The sequence below is a fragment of the Cricetulus griseus genome (genome assembly GCF_003668045.3).
Source record: "Cricetulus griseus strain 17A/GY chromosome 1 unlocalized genomic scaffold, alternate assembly CriGri-PICRH-1.0 chr1_0, whole genome shotgun sequence".
Classification (NCBI taxonomy): Eukaryota; Metazoa; Chordata; class Mammalia; order Rodentia; family Cricetidae; genus Cricetulus; species Cricetulus griseus.
In genome coordinates, this window is record NW_023276806.1 from 53,133,960 (window position 1) to 53,151,192 (window position 17,233).

Consider the following 17,233-nt stretch of genomic DNA (forward strand, 5'->3'; position numbering starts at 1 on the left):
TCGCGGAAGCTTCACACAGCAGTGCGGTTCCCGCGAAGACCCCACTGGTGACTTGCCAACCGTGCCACCATGAACGGGGTCGTAATCCCCCAAACGCCCATTGCCGTGGACTTTTGGAGCCTGCGCCGTGCTGGTACCGCGCGGCTCTTCTTCTTATCCCACATGCATTCTGACCACACGGTGGGCTTGTCCAGCACTTGGGCACGGCCCCTCTACTGCTCCCCAATCACTGCCCACCTCCTACACCGTCGCCTACAGGTATTGGGGCTGGATTTGGCCTCTGATACCTAGTTCTGGAATCTGGGTGGGGACTTCTGATCTGTCACCGCTTGGGGATCACAGAGTGGGCGCCTTAAAGACTGAGTTTTTTTTACAAATGTGGGAGTTGATCCCAGAATAAGACTAGCCTCCAGCTAACTGACTGGAGATTTTTAGCTGTAAATCTAGACAAGGAAAGTATTCCTATCTTTTCATAAATGCTAAGCCAGTGTCTCCCTAATTTGCTTTTAAGAATCCACCGGACTGAGGATGTAGCTCAGTGCTAGAGCATTTGTTAAACATGTCAAGTACCCTAAGTTAGATTCCCAACCCCCACTGCGCACTCCCCAGTAATTATCTATTGTGCTAGATTAAAAACAAAACAAAACACCCATTATTTAACCTCTCCTCATTTTGTCTGATTCAGTAAATATGGCTGGTATGATTCCTGGCAACCTGACTGGAATTTTCTCTGACAGTTGTCTCCCACCCCTGCTGGGATTACAATAGAAGAAAGTTTGAGAATCTCTATCTAGATTGTTTTCAGATTCTGAGTTTAAATCATACAAAAAATGTGGAGAGCCAGAAGGGAAGGACATATTGGTTAGGGGTCCCTGTAATAGCTTACATGAGAGTGTTTCAGGACTTGGTCAGCTTTCCTTGATGATCCAGGAGAGGAGTCTGAGATACTAGAGTGACCGACTGTTTCCTCAGGTATCTAAGCAGTGGATCAGAGCCCTGGAGGTTGGTGAGAGTCATGTATTGCCTCTAGACGAAACTGGGCAGGAGACCATGACTGTAACCCTTATAGATGCCAATCACTGCCCTGGTTCTGTCATGTTTCTCTTCGAAGGATACTTTGGAACAATTCTCTACACAGGTGAGCCTCCCCGAGATGGCCCTCTCGCTTTCCAGCTGTGTAATTTCTTTCTTCTTTCTTTTGGTTTTTTGACACAGGGTCTCTGTGTAGTTTGGAGCCTTTCCTGGCACTTGCTTTATAGACCAGGCTGGCCTCGAACATACGGGGATCCACCTCCCACTGCCTCCCAAGTACTGGGATCAAAGGCGTGTGCCACCACTGCCTGGCCCTGCTGTGTTAATTTCTGAAGCTGCCTTCACTCAGAAGAATAGGCCTTGTAGCTTCATGCCAAATAAGCACAGTGACCCTTTTCAACTGATTGCATATCTAAACCTTGTTAAGGATATGCAAATAAGCTGGGTGGTGGTGGTACACACCTTTAGCCCCAGCACTCAGGAGGCAGAGTCAGGCAGATCACTGTGAATTCAAGGCCAGCCTGGTCTACAGAGTTACATCTAGGACAGCCAGAGCTGTTACACAGAGAAATCCTGTCTTGAAAAACAAAACACAAAAAAGAATATGCAAGTAAAAACACAAGAGCAAGCTAGGGGTGGTAGTGGTGGTGGTGGTACATGCCTTTAATCCCAGCACTTGGAAGGCAGAGGCAGGAGAATCTAAACAAACTCAAGGCCAGCTTGGTTTACATAGTGAGCTCTAGGACAGCCAGGCCTATGTAGAGAAAGCCCATCTCTCAGAAAACAGGAAACAAGGGGGCTGGAGAGATGGCTCAGCAGTGAAGAGCACTGGCTAATCTAAAGGACCCTGGTTCAATTCCCAGAACCCAAATGGCAGTTCACAACTATCTGTAACTCCAATCCCAGGGGATCTGGCATCTTTTCTTGTCTTCTTCTATCCTTTGGTCTTTGCCCCCTTGTCCCACCTCCTGTATTGCTCTTCCAGGTGATTTTCGATATACACCATCCATGCTGAAGGAGCCTGCCCTGATACTGGGGAAACAGATTCATACTTTATACCTTGACAACACCAATTGCAATCCAGCCTTGGTTCTTCCATCCCGACAAGAAGCTACTCAGCAGATTGTCCAGCTCATTCGACAGTTCCCACAACACAACATAAAGATTGGTAAGTGGTTCCCTTTTTCTCTCACTCATGCTTAGTGAATGCAGACTTTTTGAAGGTTCTCATTGTTTTCAAGTCTTTGTTCAGGTCTCACCTTCCTTGTAAAACCTATTATGATAATCTTATTTGAAATTGAACCTCCTAGCTGGCTAGGTGGCCCAGACCTTTAATCCTAGCACTCAGGAGGGAGAAGCAGCCTAATCTACATAGTGAGTTCCAGTGAGGAAAAAACAAACAAACAAACAAAAAAAACTGCCCACTATCATCCTCAACCCTTGTTAGGCAAATACTGTGCTATTGAATCCTCTTCTTTAAAATGTTTTTATTTTTAGTGCTATAAGTATGTGCTAGCACAACCAGTTTTTATGGTGCTGGGTCTGAACTGAGGGGTTTTGTACATGTTAGGCATGCACTCTGTTAGCTGAGCTACATCCTTCACCCCAGACTTACTCACTTTTTATAGTATTCATCACTTCCCAGTATATTCTGTACAATTTAAATATGCTATTGCTTATATTCCCAATATTGTGCACACATACTAATGTGAACTATAACTCCTTAAGAAACCCTTAAGAGGGTTTGGAGGATAAGAGCACTGGCTCCTCTTCCAGAGACCCTGGGTTCAATTCCCAGCACCCACATGGTGGCTCGCACCCACATGGTGGCTCACAACCATCTGTAATGAGATCTGGTGCCCTCTTCTGGCCTGCAGGCATACATGCAGACAAAACACTGTATACATAATAAATAAATAAATCTTAAAAAAAGAAAGAAAGAAAGGAAGGAAGGAAGGAAGGAAGGAAGGAAGGAAGGAAGGAAGAAAAAGAAACCCTTAAAATAGCCAGGTGGAGGCCAGGTAGTGGTGGTGGCACACGCCTTTAATCCCAGTACTCAGGAGGTAGAGGTGGATCGCCGTGAGTTCAATGTCAGCCTGATCTACAGAATGAGTTCCAGGACATCCAGAGCTACACACCGAGAAACCCTGCCAAAAAAAAACCAAACAAACAAGCAAAGATAGCCAGTCGGTGGTATACCTTTAGTCCCAGCACTTGAGAGGCAGAGACAAGGAAATCTCTGAGTTTGAGGCCAGCTGCTCTGCAGACTGAGGTCCAGGACAGCCTGGACTACAGAGAAATCCTGTCTTGGGAAAAAGGAAAGAAGGAAAGAATTGATTAGAAACCCTTAAGAGGGCTGAAGGGACAGCTCAGTGGTTAAGAGCACAGGCTACTCTTTCAGAGGACCCAGGCTCAATTCTCAGCACCCACCTGGCAGCTCACAACTACCTGTAACTCCAGTTCCAGCGGATCCAATGCATCTTCTCACCTCCAAGGGCTCCTACACACATAGGTACACAGACATACACTCAGGCTCACATACAACAGATAAAATAAAATAAATATTTTTTAAAAAGAAAAGAAACCCCCAAAAAGTAAGAGGAAGCTTTGTGTGTCAAGAGAAGCATCAGTCAGTGTGACAAATACCCAGTAGGCAGAGAGGCTGGAAAGGCAGGAGGTGTTGGAGTGGTAGTAAAGCCACTTTGAATTGAGCCTAGTCTCAACAAAGAGCTATTGAATGGTTTCAAGTAGAAGAGGAACAAAATCCCACTTACTTGTCTCATGAAATATATTCCATAGTTTCCATGTTTATTCCTTTTAATAAAAGAATGTAGATTCTGCTGTGACAAGATTCTTTATTTCTTATGGCTACATCCCAAGTGCCTACATAATGAAAAGGAGGTAGTCAATAAATATTTGCTAAGTGAGTTAATAAGGTTGCTGTGCTTTAAATAGGCGCATTGAAAAAGCAGCTTTTGGCTTGTCCTGGTGACTCCACAGTGTTACACAATATTTTGGGGATTCTTGAAGTTGCTTTTTGAGGGATAGTTTATGAAAATCAACTTTTCTTTAAAAAACAAACAAACAAACAAAAAATCCAGCTTTTGTTCTAAATAGCTTCTTTGGTTACTCCAAAAATTATAGGTCCCCAAAGAGGAAAGCGAAATCTTAAAGCATACGTCCCAACTCTGAAAGGAGTTTCAAAAATGGCCTTAAGTAAAAATAATAAAAAAAATTATATACCTTCCAGGGTAACTAACAAACTGATTGAGAAATATTCCTAACCCTCAGGATTACTTAACTATTCATGACGAAACACTATCTAACCATTCTTGAAGTATGACATGCAGAATTTTCTCAGAGAAGCACAGCTGGTTAGGAGAGTGCCTGTGGTAGGGCTTGATTAACTTTGCAAACATGTAATAAGTCCTGTAATGTGCCACATATCCTATAGGCAGGGTAATAAATCTGAATAGAATATGGTGTCTGACTTTAAGGACTTCCTGTCTACTAAGGAAGTACCCAAAGACGGAAAAGGATGTGTAGAGAGCAGAAAACCTTTTGCCCAAAAGGAGAAATTTGAATCATAATCAAGGGGAGTAGATATAAAACAAATATTGTTTTTAAGTTCATAGTTCATAGTGAGCCAGTAAAGTCTGAGAACAATGGTTAATAGCATCTCCCGTATCTGTTACCACAGCCATTGCTAACATTCATGTCTGCATTTCTTCTGTGTATACCTTTTAGCTTTCCAGATGGAACTTCTACTTCCAACTTCTCATCCAGACATTTAACAGTCCTGTGATATTATTTTTTATCAAATCATGTTTTGATCACAGTATTCTGATGATTAAAATTCATCATTTTCCTACCTCACACTGTTCAGCAGCCCCCACTTCATCTACAGCATTAAGTTCTAACTCCTTTTCAGTACTTGTGTGGCCCACTAATAAATGACCTTGGCTTGTCTTTCTAGTATCATATGTCACTAATCACCTTTACTTTAGTAATACTGAGGTGGGTCCTCTGAAAATGTTTTCTACCATATACCTTTTCCTTGCTAGTTAACCCTGATCCATCCTTTAAGATATAGCTCTGTTTCCTTTCAGCCAGAATGGTCATCTTCCATTAATTTGCCAAAACCACAAGCACAAAGGGAAAGAGGAAATATGTTCCTGATGTTTAGTCTCTAAGCCTTTTGGAAAACATGGAGTTATTCCCTTGGCTATATATATATGAATGTTCATGCAGGGGGATATTATCGACATCAAGGGACTGGGTTCTATTAAAAAAGTAATATCCTTTAAGTGTTCCAATGGCAAAACTGAAGAGTCTCTATTGTTACCCAACATGCTATTGGCATTGTTGTAAACAAGCAAGTTAAAGATAAGATTCTTATCAAGAGAACTGATACACATTGAGCATATGAAATGCTCTATGGAGTAAGAGGACCCAGGTGAAGGAAAATGATTAGAAAAATAAAGTTCAAGGAGGAAGGGACCTGGGTTCAACTGAAGTGCCCACCTGTGCTGCCTAGCTGATCTATAAATTCATGGCTTAATAGATATAGATAAATAAATAAGTTGTCTCTAGATTGTACAAGTGAGGTTTTTATTGTTTCTTAAATGGAATGCTTCATGAATTTATGTGTCATCCTATGCAAAACCCATGCAAATCTTCTCTGCATTGTTCCAGTGTTACTATATGTGCTGCCAAAGTGAGCACAATTGAGTTTTTTTTTTAATTAAATGGAAGTGTGTTATTCTCTTCCCCAAAGAAATATTTAAATTTTCCATCACCTACCAAAAACATGGACTTGGCTCAGCTGTCATCTGTCATTTTATAGCTTTTCCTAATTTCATCAGCTGGCAGTTCCTCCTGTGCCTTTGTAACACTGTATACTGTGTGTGACATTACCTATCATTACATTGTTTCTGAGTCTGTAGGTGGATGGTACTCCTGGAGAGCTTATGCCTTTTTAATCTGTCTGTTTCCACAGGCCTGACACTTGGTAGATACTTTCTCTTGTTGAACTGAAAGAATAACTGGATTTTGTGTACTCCATACCTGCATCTGCAATATATCTTAAATGCATTTCCTTCTTGATACACTTCCTAGATTACCAAATATATTTTATATATTTTCACTGAACATTTGTGTAGTGATATGATTTATTAAAGCTTGCCTGAAGATTCAGAGAGCAAAGTCAGCTACAAGCCATAGCAGCCAAGCACAGACCTTTAATTCCAGCAGCCAGAAACTACAAAGTGGTGGTACACACCTTTAATTCTAGGACTCAGAATTAAGAGGTAGAAGGATCTCTGAGTCCAAAGCCACCCAGATCTACACAAGATTAATCCAGCCCTAAAGAGGAACAGCTCACACAAAGATGATCTCAGTACCTGTGATCATTTGACTTTAACCCCAGAATTAGGGAGATATATAAGACAGGAGCAAGGTCTCATTCTCCAGCCACACTGAAGATAGGAGCATTCATTCTGGCCATGGAGGCAGCATGATCAGCCCATTCAGCCTGAGGTAGTGGCAAGAGCTAGTGACCCTCTACTTTGCTTCTCTGTTCTTTAGCTTGAAGTTTGAACCCAAGTATCAGTCACTGGGCCTTTTATTTATCATGCTACACTTCTGGTTGATTAGGAGTCTTTAATACCTTCATGTGGTGATATATTATTTATGATTTATTAAAACTTGCCTGAAGATCAGAGAAGCAAAGCAAGAAAACTAGTAGATCTTACCTCTACCCAGCTGAAATGACAGTCCTGTCTCCACAAATCCTCAAGAGGCTCTCAGTTCCTGTATTCCTCCTGACTTTTATTCCTTTTTCTGCCCAGCCATATCCCTCCTGTCTTCACCTCCCTAGTGCTGAGATTAAAGGTGTGTGATCCCAGGTGCTGAGATCACCTTTGCGTGAGCTGTTTTCTTTTAGGACTGGATCAATTTTGTGTGGTCACTGTGACCTTTAACAGAGATTGGCTACCTCTTCATTCTGAGTTCTGGGATTGAAGGTGTGTGCCACCACTGCTTGGCAACCTAGTATGGCTGCTGGGATTAAAGGTGTGTATCACCACTGCCTGACCTCTGTAGCTTGTGGCTGCCTTTGCTTTCTGAATCCTCAGGCAAGCTTTTTTTTTTTTTTTTTTTTTTTGGTTTTTCGAGACAGGGTTTCTCTGTGTAGCTTTGGAGCCTATCCTGGCACTCGCTCTGGAGACTAGGCTGGCCTCGAACTCACGGAGATCCGCCTGCCTCTGCCTCCCGAGTGCTGGGATTAAAGGCATGCGCCACCAATGCCCGGCAGGCAAGCTTTAATAAGTCATAAATAATATATTACCACAGTTCCCCTCAGCTGGGTAAAGGTAAGATCTACTGGCTTGGCTGTTTTGCTTCTCTGATCTTCAGGCAAGCTTTATTAATCATAAATAGTATATTACCACATCTTCATTATCTTTTTTTCTTATTTCTCCCAACCCCTTGAATATAATTTAGGACTCTATAGCCTAGGAAAAGAATCACTGCTGGAGCAACTAGCCCTTGAGTTTCGGACCTGGGTGGTATTAAGTCCTCAACGCCTGGAGTTGGTACAGCTGCTGGGGCTCGCAGATGTGTTCACAGTTGAGGAAAAAGTTGGGCGCATCCATGCTGTAGACCACATGGAGATCTGCCATTCTGCCATGCTTCAGTGGAACCAGACTCACCCTACCATTGCTATTCTTCCCACAAGCCGAAAAGTACGAAGCCCTCACCCAGGCATCCACACCATCCCTTACTCCGACCATTCATCTTACTCTGAGCTTCGGGCTTTTGTTGCAGCTCTGAAGCCTTGCCGGGTGGTGCCCATTGTTCGCCAACAGCCTTGTGGAGAGTTCTTTGAGGGCAGCTCGAGTCCCAGGCTCCCTATACTGATGATTCCACACTCTGTGCAGCAATACATGTGTTCCTCCGCTAGGAAAGCAAATGTGCTTTGGCAGTTAGAAAGGAGACTAAAGAGGCCAAGAATCCAGGGAGTTGTGTTTGAATCCCCTGAGGAAAAAGCTGACCAGACTAAAGTTGACCGAGTCGCAAAGAAGCGCATGAAAGAAAACCTCTCACTCTGGCCTGGGGACCTTGAGAAGCTCTGTCCTCATCCTCTTCCGGCCAGGAAGCAGTTGTTCCCAGACTTCTGCAGAGAAGAATGTGATGAGCCAGTCCTTTTTTGTAACTCCAAAAAGATGGCGACTGTGTTGACTGCCCCAGTGGAATTTTCAATGCAATTACAGCCTGTAGATGTGTTTATCTCTCCAGAAACCAGGCAGGAAATTGGTGTAGGGTCCCGATTGATACCTAGGAGAGGCTCACCAGCTAGAGGGAACCAAAGTGACTGGATAGGCTGTGATTCTCCCCTGTCTCACATTAGCAAAGACACTCATCTAGCTACTGAGTCCGGGGACCTGGCGCTAAAATACCTTCTTACTCCAGTGAATTTCTTCCAAGCAGGGTTCTCTTCCAGGAACTTTGACCAGCAAGTGGAAAAATACCAGCAGAGTACAGTATAACAATCCTGTTGGATCAGCATTGCAGTTTTGAAAACAGTAGATGATGGCTAGTGGCAAAAGTTTGTTTGCTGTCTTCCTTTACAGAATTCTGTGGCTCACCCTGGAGTAGCTCTAATGAAGTTTGTTTGTGGAGTCCTGGTGCCTATGAAACCCTTAGCTTTATATCTGATTATTTATGTTAGTTTTATTATATTTAGCAAACAGTTTTCATTATAAACTATTTAGTGTTTATAAGAACATTAAAAGTTCATAGAAGACCCATAGCAACCTAATCTGTTCAACTTGGTTTAACCCAGTTTTTCTTAAACTTTTATCAACATGCAGTTCTTTTTTGTTTTGTTTTTGTTTTTTGGTGGAAAAAGTAGAATCTGAATCAAAAAAGAACCAACTTTGTCCCATGTGTCTCATTCCTCGAGTCTCCTTCATTCTCTTCTTAGATAAAAAGTCCTTAGGTTGTTTATTTTCAAGTTATAAATAGTGGTTCTGGAGGATAAGTGGTAGCCTGGGTAGCATGTTCTAATCATGAATGTCTCTGACTTGCTGTGACTCTATCCAGGTAGCTTCCTGTCTCTTCCTCAGGGAAGGAACAGGAAACAATGAAGAGGCCTTGAAACTGTTGAGAAAATAACACCTTCCTCCTTCACAATGGGGGTTAGTAACTGTCATGAGAAATCCATCTGGAACAGAGTCATTTGGGAGCTAGGGACCTTGCACCAATAAGCTGAACATTAAGGCCTAGAATATGTCTGAGCTACTGGATGCTTGGAAACACTTCTTTGTAAAAATAAAGCTATAAAAGATAAATGTGCTGCCAGATAGTCCTCTGATTGTTCACATAGCTGGGATTTTTTTTTTTTTTTCTCACCCCTACCAATTTGAATTAGGAAGCCAGAGTGCAGAGCTTGTTTGTTTTAGTATCCAGGGGAGAGACCAAGGAGCCAGCTGGTTGGAACGGGTCAGAGTGTGCAGTTTACCCTGTTCTGCTCATAACCTAACAAAATGCCAAACCAACAAGCAAGCCAGATGATAGCACAGCCCTGAGGAAATGTGCTCTGGGAGGGCACAGTCGAGGAGCTCAGCTTATGGATCAAAGCAGCTTCAGTGTGGAGCCTTGAGCCTTAACAATGAAGATGTCTCATCCCTAGGGAGGAGGGAGCGGTTTTGCTACTTTGGAAAGAGGTGAAGTTTAGAGAGCAAAGTAAGGCTTTGCTCTTGGACATACTGTACTCAGTGCTGTTTTTGTCAGTACCTTCCTATAAACCTCCAAGGGCCTCCCTCATAGGAGCTGCAGCAGGTGAGGCATGCGGTACAAACGGCAGGAAACCTGGACATTGTCTGGGCTGGAATCCAGGGCACCTGGCAAATTGTTTAAACAGAGGAGCCTTACTCAGCTGTAAAGTGGTGGCTGAGACGCCTATCTCCCATGTTTGCTAAGCAGATTAAATAATATTGGTGAAATTCCCTAGCTCAATGTCCAGTGCATGACAGTATTTGAAATACTGGTTTTTGTAGCTAAAGGTATAGTGCTGGTAGGATGTGTTTTTCCATCCCGAGTGCCACTAAAATATAGTAATAATAATGATTCAACAAAGACATGATTCTCAGCCAGGTGTTGGTGGCTCTCGTCTTTAATTCCAGCACTTGAGAGGCAGAGGCAGGTGGATCTTTGTGAGTTCGAGGCCAGCCTAGTCTACAGAGCGTGTTTCGGGACAGGCTCCAAAGCTACTCTTAGCCTTTGGTCTTCAAAAACAATTCTCTATAAAAATACAAAGAAAGCTGGGTGGTGGTGGCACACACCTTTAATCACAGTAGAGGCAGGTGAGTCTCTCAATCCACACCCCAAAAGAAAGAAATACAAAGTAGAATAAAATGTCTTTCATGTAGACTGATGGGCCTTTTTCCAGTGCTTCTGGGGATCTAAATATTAAATCTACACATTTTCAGAATTAGGACAATTCACACACACACATGTGTGCATGCACATAACACAATGATAATTTTTCTTTTTTAATGTAAAGGGTACTGGAGAAATCGCTTGGTGGTTGAGAGCTCTTACTGTGTTCTTGAGGACCTGGGTTCAGGTCCCAGCACTCACAGCAGGTGGATCATAACCACCTGTAACTCAGGTTCCAGGGGGTCTGATGCTCTCTGATCTCCATAAACAACTGCACATGAACTCATGTAGCCTCACACAACACACATAATTAAAATTATTTTTAAAAAGGCTTTAAGGGGTCCAGTGAACTGGGTTCAATTCCCAGAACCCACATAAAAGCAGAAAAGGAGAACTGAGTTCACTAAGTTGTCTGCCAGCTGACTGGCATTCATGCCTATACATAAGTAATAATGGTGGGGGGACTGAGAATCATGCTGTATATGACTTTAAAGTCTGCATTTTACTTAATTCCTTAATTGGAATTCAAAATGTCAATATCAAAAATGCCCATTTTAATAGGATCATGTCCTGTGAATACATGTTAATGAACCATTCCCAACATAAATTATTATAACAAATTTTTCAACATTTGTATACTATTTGTTTTTTTAATTTTTAGATCATTTTATGTATATATGTGTTTTGTTTTATAAATGTTATGTGTGCTACATGTATGCCTGGTGCCTATGGAAGTCATGAGAGAGTGCTGAATCCCTTGGAATTGTAGTTACAGATGGTTATAGCCACCATGTTGGTGCTGGAAACAGAATGTGGGCGTCTTCTCCAAGAGCAACAAATGAAACTGCTGAACCATCTCTCTTGGTTTTTCGAGACAGGGTTTCTCTGTGTAGCTTTGGAGCCTATTCTGGCACTCGCTCTGGAGACCAGGCTGGCCTCGAAGTCACAGAGATCCGCCTGCCTCTGCCTCCCGAGTGCTGAGATTAAAGGCGTGCGCCACCAACGCCCGGCTATATACTGTTTTTAATTACAAATATAACAATAACTTTTCTCTTGGCAGTGCTGGGGATCAAACTCAGGGCAGTGAGCCACATTTCCAGCCCTAACATGAACATATTTATGCATATATGTTGGCATTTTAATTTATAGCCTTAGAGCAAATTATTAAAGAATTTCTGTTTTCTGTTCTTGGTGTAGATTATGACGAGTTGCCCTCCAGAAAAGTTTCCATTATTTTTGTAGAAGATGGTAGCAAGTTCAAATGAAATCACTAGAAGGACACATTGACGTGTGCCAATTCATCTTGTGTTGCTGATTAATGTTTAGTAGTAATACTTCAATATTTAGTGCTTGCCTTCTCTAAAATTCCCTTAGCTCTCTCACTTCTGGTTGACCCACAGGTGGCTGGAAGAGATAATGTAGGTTCCAGCAACAGGGCCACCATATTGCTGTTATCTTCTAGCAGTAAGGGGGCCTGCCCACCTTTGGCATATGCTGTGTCATACGTGTTCCATGAAGCATTTATGTGAATGTAGATGAAAGAAAAAGGAAGGCTGTGAGGAATTTTTTTTTATAGTGTGTTTATGCTTTTTTACTAAAGTAAAAGTGTCTGACATGATAGAGATGGGCAGTTGCTTTAGTTTCTCAGAACTCTTGAATATAACACTGTGTCCCATCTATCTGAAGTCACCAATTAAAATTACCTTATTTTTAGAATCTACAAATGACACCCCCCTCCCAAATATATGACAATCTTGCAATTAGGTTGGAAGGTGCCTGGAAAAAAAAAAGTTCCCTAGAGACTCATTAGACTTGTTTCATGATCAGTGGAGAACTTGTACTTTTCCACAGGCTCAAGTCCCTTTGTAAGGAAAAAAGAAATCTGCCTGGCAGGTTTTGAGGGACCATCTCTCACTACTGACCCAGATTGCCTTTCGTGGTAGGAAATAGGAGACATGTGAGTGGCTTTTCGTTTTGTTTTTAGAAAAGAGGTTCTGACCTAGGTTCTCTAAGGCAACTCCTGGAGAAACAGTTCTTTCTGCATTCTTTTAAAAATATATTTATCTTAATATTTTGTGTGTTTGATATTTTTCCTGCATATATGTCTGTACCATATTCGTGTCTGGTGCCTGAGGAAATAATGAACCTCCATATTTCTTTTTTCCTTACAAAGGGACTTGAGCCTGTGGAAAAGTACAAGTTCTCCACTGATCATGAAACAAGTAGGTAATTGAACCTGGTTCCTTTTCAAGAACAACATTCTTGAAGAGTTTTGTTTTGTGTTTTTAAGTCAGGGTTTTTCTGTGTAGCTCTGGCTATCCTGGAACAGACCAGGCTGGCCTCAAGCTCGGATATCCACCTGACTCTGCCCCCCACCTCCCAGTGCTGGGGATTAAAGGTGCTTACTGTCACACCCGGTTCTTGAATAGTTCTTAAGCAGAAATCCTGTGTGGGTGTACATGCACATTTTTCTGCTACTACCACTAATGAGTAGTTGTCTGTCCATTGCTTGCCTCCCAAAGAACCCAACCAGAAACTTCTTTATCAGGGCTTCATGGTCTTTCCCTTTCTCTTTCGCAGGACATCTACCTATACCTGTACCGAATATGCTTCTCTCATTTACCATCAGGGTTCCCACTGCCCTAGAAGGATTCTCAAAATGGTTCAGTTTCTCTTTTGACCATAGTGCTTTTCTTTAACAATATCCCTCTACCTTGACTATTTGTGTTGAACTTTCTTTTTATTTTAAATTATGTTTATTTGTCAGTATGTGGGTGTGTGCACATGAGCACCCACGGATGTCAGAGGCATTGGACTCCCTAGAAATGGGGTTATCAGAAGTCGTAGATTGCAGAGCATAGGCTCTGGAAATGAACTGGGATCTCCTGGAAGAGTAACAAGTGCTTATAATAACTGAATCATCTCGACATCCCCTGCTCTCTCATCTTTAAACACACCCATGGCCCACTAGATCACAAGAATTTCCTCCAAATCTTGGCCTTGTTTCTATTTCTAGACAGGTAGCTTTTTGAATCACCGTTTAATCATAGGAAATTTCTGACTGGGTTTAGGTTAGTCATAACCAGAAGGGCTGTTACCCAAAGCAACTAAGGATACATTTGTCCAAGTGGAAAAGGATTGGAGCGAAATCATGGTGAGTTTCAAATGTTATGGTGAATAAGTTTAACTGGAAAATTCTCAGACAAGGCCAGGAGCCAACCGAAGAACAAGTGGTAGATCAGAGGCCCCAAATCTAGAGTTACACAGAGCAGAGGAGGCTGGGATGATCGTTTTAGAACACTGAAGGTAAGTGGGGCTAGGTGGTGTGTTTGATCTGATTCTGGGTTGTACACCATCTTTATAAATCATTAGCTTTGAATCAATTCTGGCTTTCTTTCCAATTCCTACATAAAGGAAGGTAGAGAATATACTAGTATCACCACAAATATTAACCTGTGGTTTCTTCAAAGCTGCTTTTCATTTCTATGTGTCCTTGATCCCTTTTATGTGTGCCTCAGTGATTATTCCAAACCTTTATGATTCAAATCGTTGTGACATATGAAGCCTTAGGAAGAAATCTAGAGTACCAAGCCATATCTTTGAAGCATGGAAATAACTCTGGTTGCTCACCCTCATCCCAAGGATGGCAGAATTGAAAACTTCTCACCTTTACAGCTCGATTTAATCCCAGTCACTCAGGAGTTCAGTCTTTAAGGTCTTATCTTAAGCTATCCTTCCCTCCCTCCCTCCCTCCCTCCCTCCCTCCCTCCCTCCCTCCCTCCCTCTCTCTCTCCTGCCCTTCCTTCCTTCCTTCCTTCCTTCCTTCCTTCCTTCCTTCCTTCTTCCTTCCTTCCTTCCTTCCCAAGGCTCTCAGGTCTAAGTCTGTGATAACCAAATTCCTCTGTATCTTCATTGTCTTACAGCCTCCTTTACCTCCCATTGATAAGTTGAAGACTGGCTTGTCATCTGAGCACACTGCTTTCTTGGCTAGCCTATCAAAGACAAGCTATTTGCCAAATGTGATGGATCATTCCTATAATTCCAGCACTCAGGAAGTGGATGCAATAAATTCAAGAGTTCAAGGTCATCCTCTGCCACATAACTAGGTTTAAGGCCAGCCTGACCTACACGAAGCCCTATCTTACCCTGTCTCCCACAGAACTGTAGAAGCCACTTTTCTCTCCCTAGAGCTTAAGGTAAGGAAATGGAGTTGAGGTTCTCCTTGCTTCTCTTGCGGCTTCCTGACCATTACCCTATTTCTGCCTGTAATAATCTCTTCTTCGAGTGGCTGCCATCTGGCTAGACCATCCTTGCCTCTCCTAGTTTGTTAAGGCCGGAGTCACTGACTCAGAACTTTCTTCTTCATAACTCTGTCATCATGTTAGATGATGTCAGTGCTTCGGATGCTCAGGTTCCTTGACTTCTCATCTCTAAAGCTTTAATCTATGTCTTCGCCACCTGGTCATTACCAGAAATTGTGCTACACCTGGAATTTCAGCTTGAAATTCTTTTTCCCAGCTGATTTTTGCTCAAGTACCTGCATGGCCAATATTTTGCTTTCATAATTCTGTAAGCTTCAATTCCTGCCTTTACTTGACTGTGTCCCATGATTCACTGGGATAATACCACTTCCTTGGTCTCTTTTATGAAAACAGTCTTGTCTTGAAAAGTCCCATGTCTGGATAAATCAGACTCACTATTCTGCGTTAACTCCAGCAGCTGTATGTTTTGGAGAAATAACTCATCCAGGCTGTTTTATTTTAAAACAAGATGTTGGGAAGTAGCTCAGTCAGTGAAATGCCTGGCTTGAGGACATGAAGATCTGAGTTCAGAACTGCAGCCTCCAGGTCATGTAGAATGTGGTAGCATGTGCCTACAATCCCAGGCTGAGGAAGTGGAGACAGGTAGAAGCCCAAGGTTTGCTGGCCAGTCTAGTTCCAGGTTTAGTAGAAAGCCTGTCTCAAAAATAAGATGGCAAGAAATTGAGGGAAACACCTGACATCAACCTCTGGCCTCCACATCTGTGTCTTGCCATGAAGCCCAGGCTGGCCCTGCACTTGCTGTCCTCTTGCCTCAGCCTACTGAGTGCTAAGGTTACATGTGGGCACCACCATAGCTAACCTCAAAATTCCTTCCTTTCTCTCTCTTTTTTCTTTTTCTCCTTCTTTACCATCTCTTCCCTTTCCTTCTTTATTTCTTAATCTAAAAAAATTGTTCTCATTATTTTATATGCATGAGTATTTTGCCTTATCACACATCTACGCCCCACATATATTTCTGGCGCCCTTGGAGGCCAGAAGGTTTGCATCCCCTGGAACTGGAGTCTCACATGTTGTGAGCCACCACATGAATGCTGGAAATCAAGCCTGGGTCCTCTGGAAGAGCAGCCAGTGATATTTTCTGCTGAGCCATCTCTCCAGCCCTCTGTTTCTGTCTTGATATAGGATCTCATCTTGCATTTTAGGCTTGTCTCAAACTCAAAGGCCTCCTTCCTTAGCCCCTTGAGTTCTGGGATTACAGGCATATGCTGCCATGACCAGTTAATGTCATGATCTCATACATTAAAATGTCCTTCCATACTGCTGACAAATCCCATTATGTTTCTCTAATGGGGTCCATTTCTTATCCTTTCATGTAATTTCTTTTTTAAATTTTAGACCAGGCATGGTGGGGTATGAATTTAACCCCAGTACTCAGGAGGCAGAGACAGGAAGATCTCTGTGAGTTTGAAGTCAGCCAGGACTACATAGTGAGACCCTCTCTCAAAAAAGTATAATAAAAAATAATTGTATGTGTGTTTTGCCAGCACGTCTGTATATGTATCACGTATGTATTTGGTGCCTGATGGGAGGCAGTAGAGGGCATTGGATCCCCTGGAACTGGAGTTACAGATGATTGTGAGCTGCCATGTGAGTCTAGGAACTAACTCTGGGGTCCTCTGCAAGAGCAACAAATGCTCTTAAGCATTGAGCCATCTCTCTAGTCCCCAGAGTTCATGAATTGTTGGTGATAGTGTTTTGTTTTGTTTTATATGGGTCTCACTGTGTAACCCTTGTTAGCCTCAAACATATTATGTAAACCAGGCTGGCCTCCAGTTCCCAGAGATCACCTGCCTTTGCATCCTGAGTGGTGGCATTAGTTTGTGCCAGTTGTCAGGCCAGAGTTTAGTCCTTTCTCTTTTTTTTCCCTTTCCACTCACACTGCCAGCAAATCCTGTGACCTCTACCCGGAAACCAATCCTAAATCTTACTGCTCTCACCTTCTCACCTCCGCTACCCTTGTCCAGGAAACCTTTGTGTCTTCTCTGAGCCACTATAGTAGCTTCCTAAGCATTCACCCTGCCCCTCTCTGCTCCCCAAACACACAGTCATGTCCCCAGCAGGCATGACATGCATCAGAATCACACCATTTCTCTGTTTAAGGCTTACAAAGGCTTTTGTTCAGAGTCGAAGTCAAAGTTTCTTGAGAGTTCTGCATGGCTCATGTGATTTGCTGCCTTCACCTACTAACTTTGCAGTTACCCTAGTGCGGGAAGCAGCACTCCCTTCTCGGGTTCTCTCTCTTGAGCGTTCCACTCAGACAGACACTCATGTGGCTCCCTCATTTCCCTCAAGTTGTTGCCCAGCAAGGTTTTACTTGTTTCTGTTATAATTTAGATATGAACCTCCCCTCCCCCGAGCCAATCATCATGTTTTGAAGGCTTGGTTTCAACCTTGGTGGTTGGATCATGAAGGTGCCTTTATCCATTGATGAGTTCCTA

General features: G+C 42.7%; 1 protein-coding gene and 1 non-coding gene across 3 annotated transcripts; one reads left to right on the plus strand and one right to left on the minus strand.

The window, feature by feature from the left end:
• Nucleotides 1–39: 39 nt before the first annotated feature.
• Dclre1b (DNA cross-link repair 1B) lies at nt 40–9,383 on the plus strand. 2 transcript variants are annotated; one of them, XM_027393841.2, is made up of 4 exons: nt 40–258; nt 973–1,138; nt 2,018–2,200; nt 7,534–9,383. In XM_027393841.2, the coding sequence occupies exons 1-4, from the start codon at nt 70–72 to the stop codon at nt 8,577–8,579; spliced, it is 1,584 nt and encodes a 527-aa protein (XP_027249642.1). In that variant the 5' UTR covers nt 40–69; the 3' UTR covers nt 8,580–9,383. The 2 variants fall into 2 exon arrangements, with proteins under 2 accessions (XP_027249642.1, XP_035306795.1); XM_035450904.1 differs by lacking the exon at nt 973–1,138 and having other exon boundaries at nt 125–258.
• LOC113833223 lies at nt 5,652–5,757 on the minus strand. The gene has a single exon (XR_003480792.1). It is a non-coding gene; the product is annotated as a U6 spliceosomal RNA (small nuclear RNA).
• Nucleotides 9,384–17,233: the final 7,850 nt, after the last annotated feature.

Bases quoted from the DNA above. Each gene is read 5' to 3' on its own strand.
- Dclre1b (XM_027393841.2), top strand. From the start codon at position 70: ATGAACGGGGTCGTAATCCCCCAAACGCCCATTGCCGTGGACTTTTGG. The intron at 1,139-2,017 runs GTGAGCCTCCCC...TTGCTCTTCCAG, and splicing joins TGGAACAATTCTCTACACAG to GTGATTTTCGATATACACCA. The intron at 2,201-7,533 runs GTAAGTGGTTCC...AATATAATTTAG, and splicing joins ACAACACAACATAAAGATTG to GACTCTATAGCCTAGGAAAA.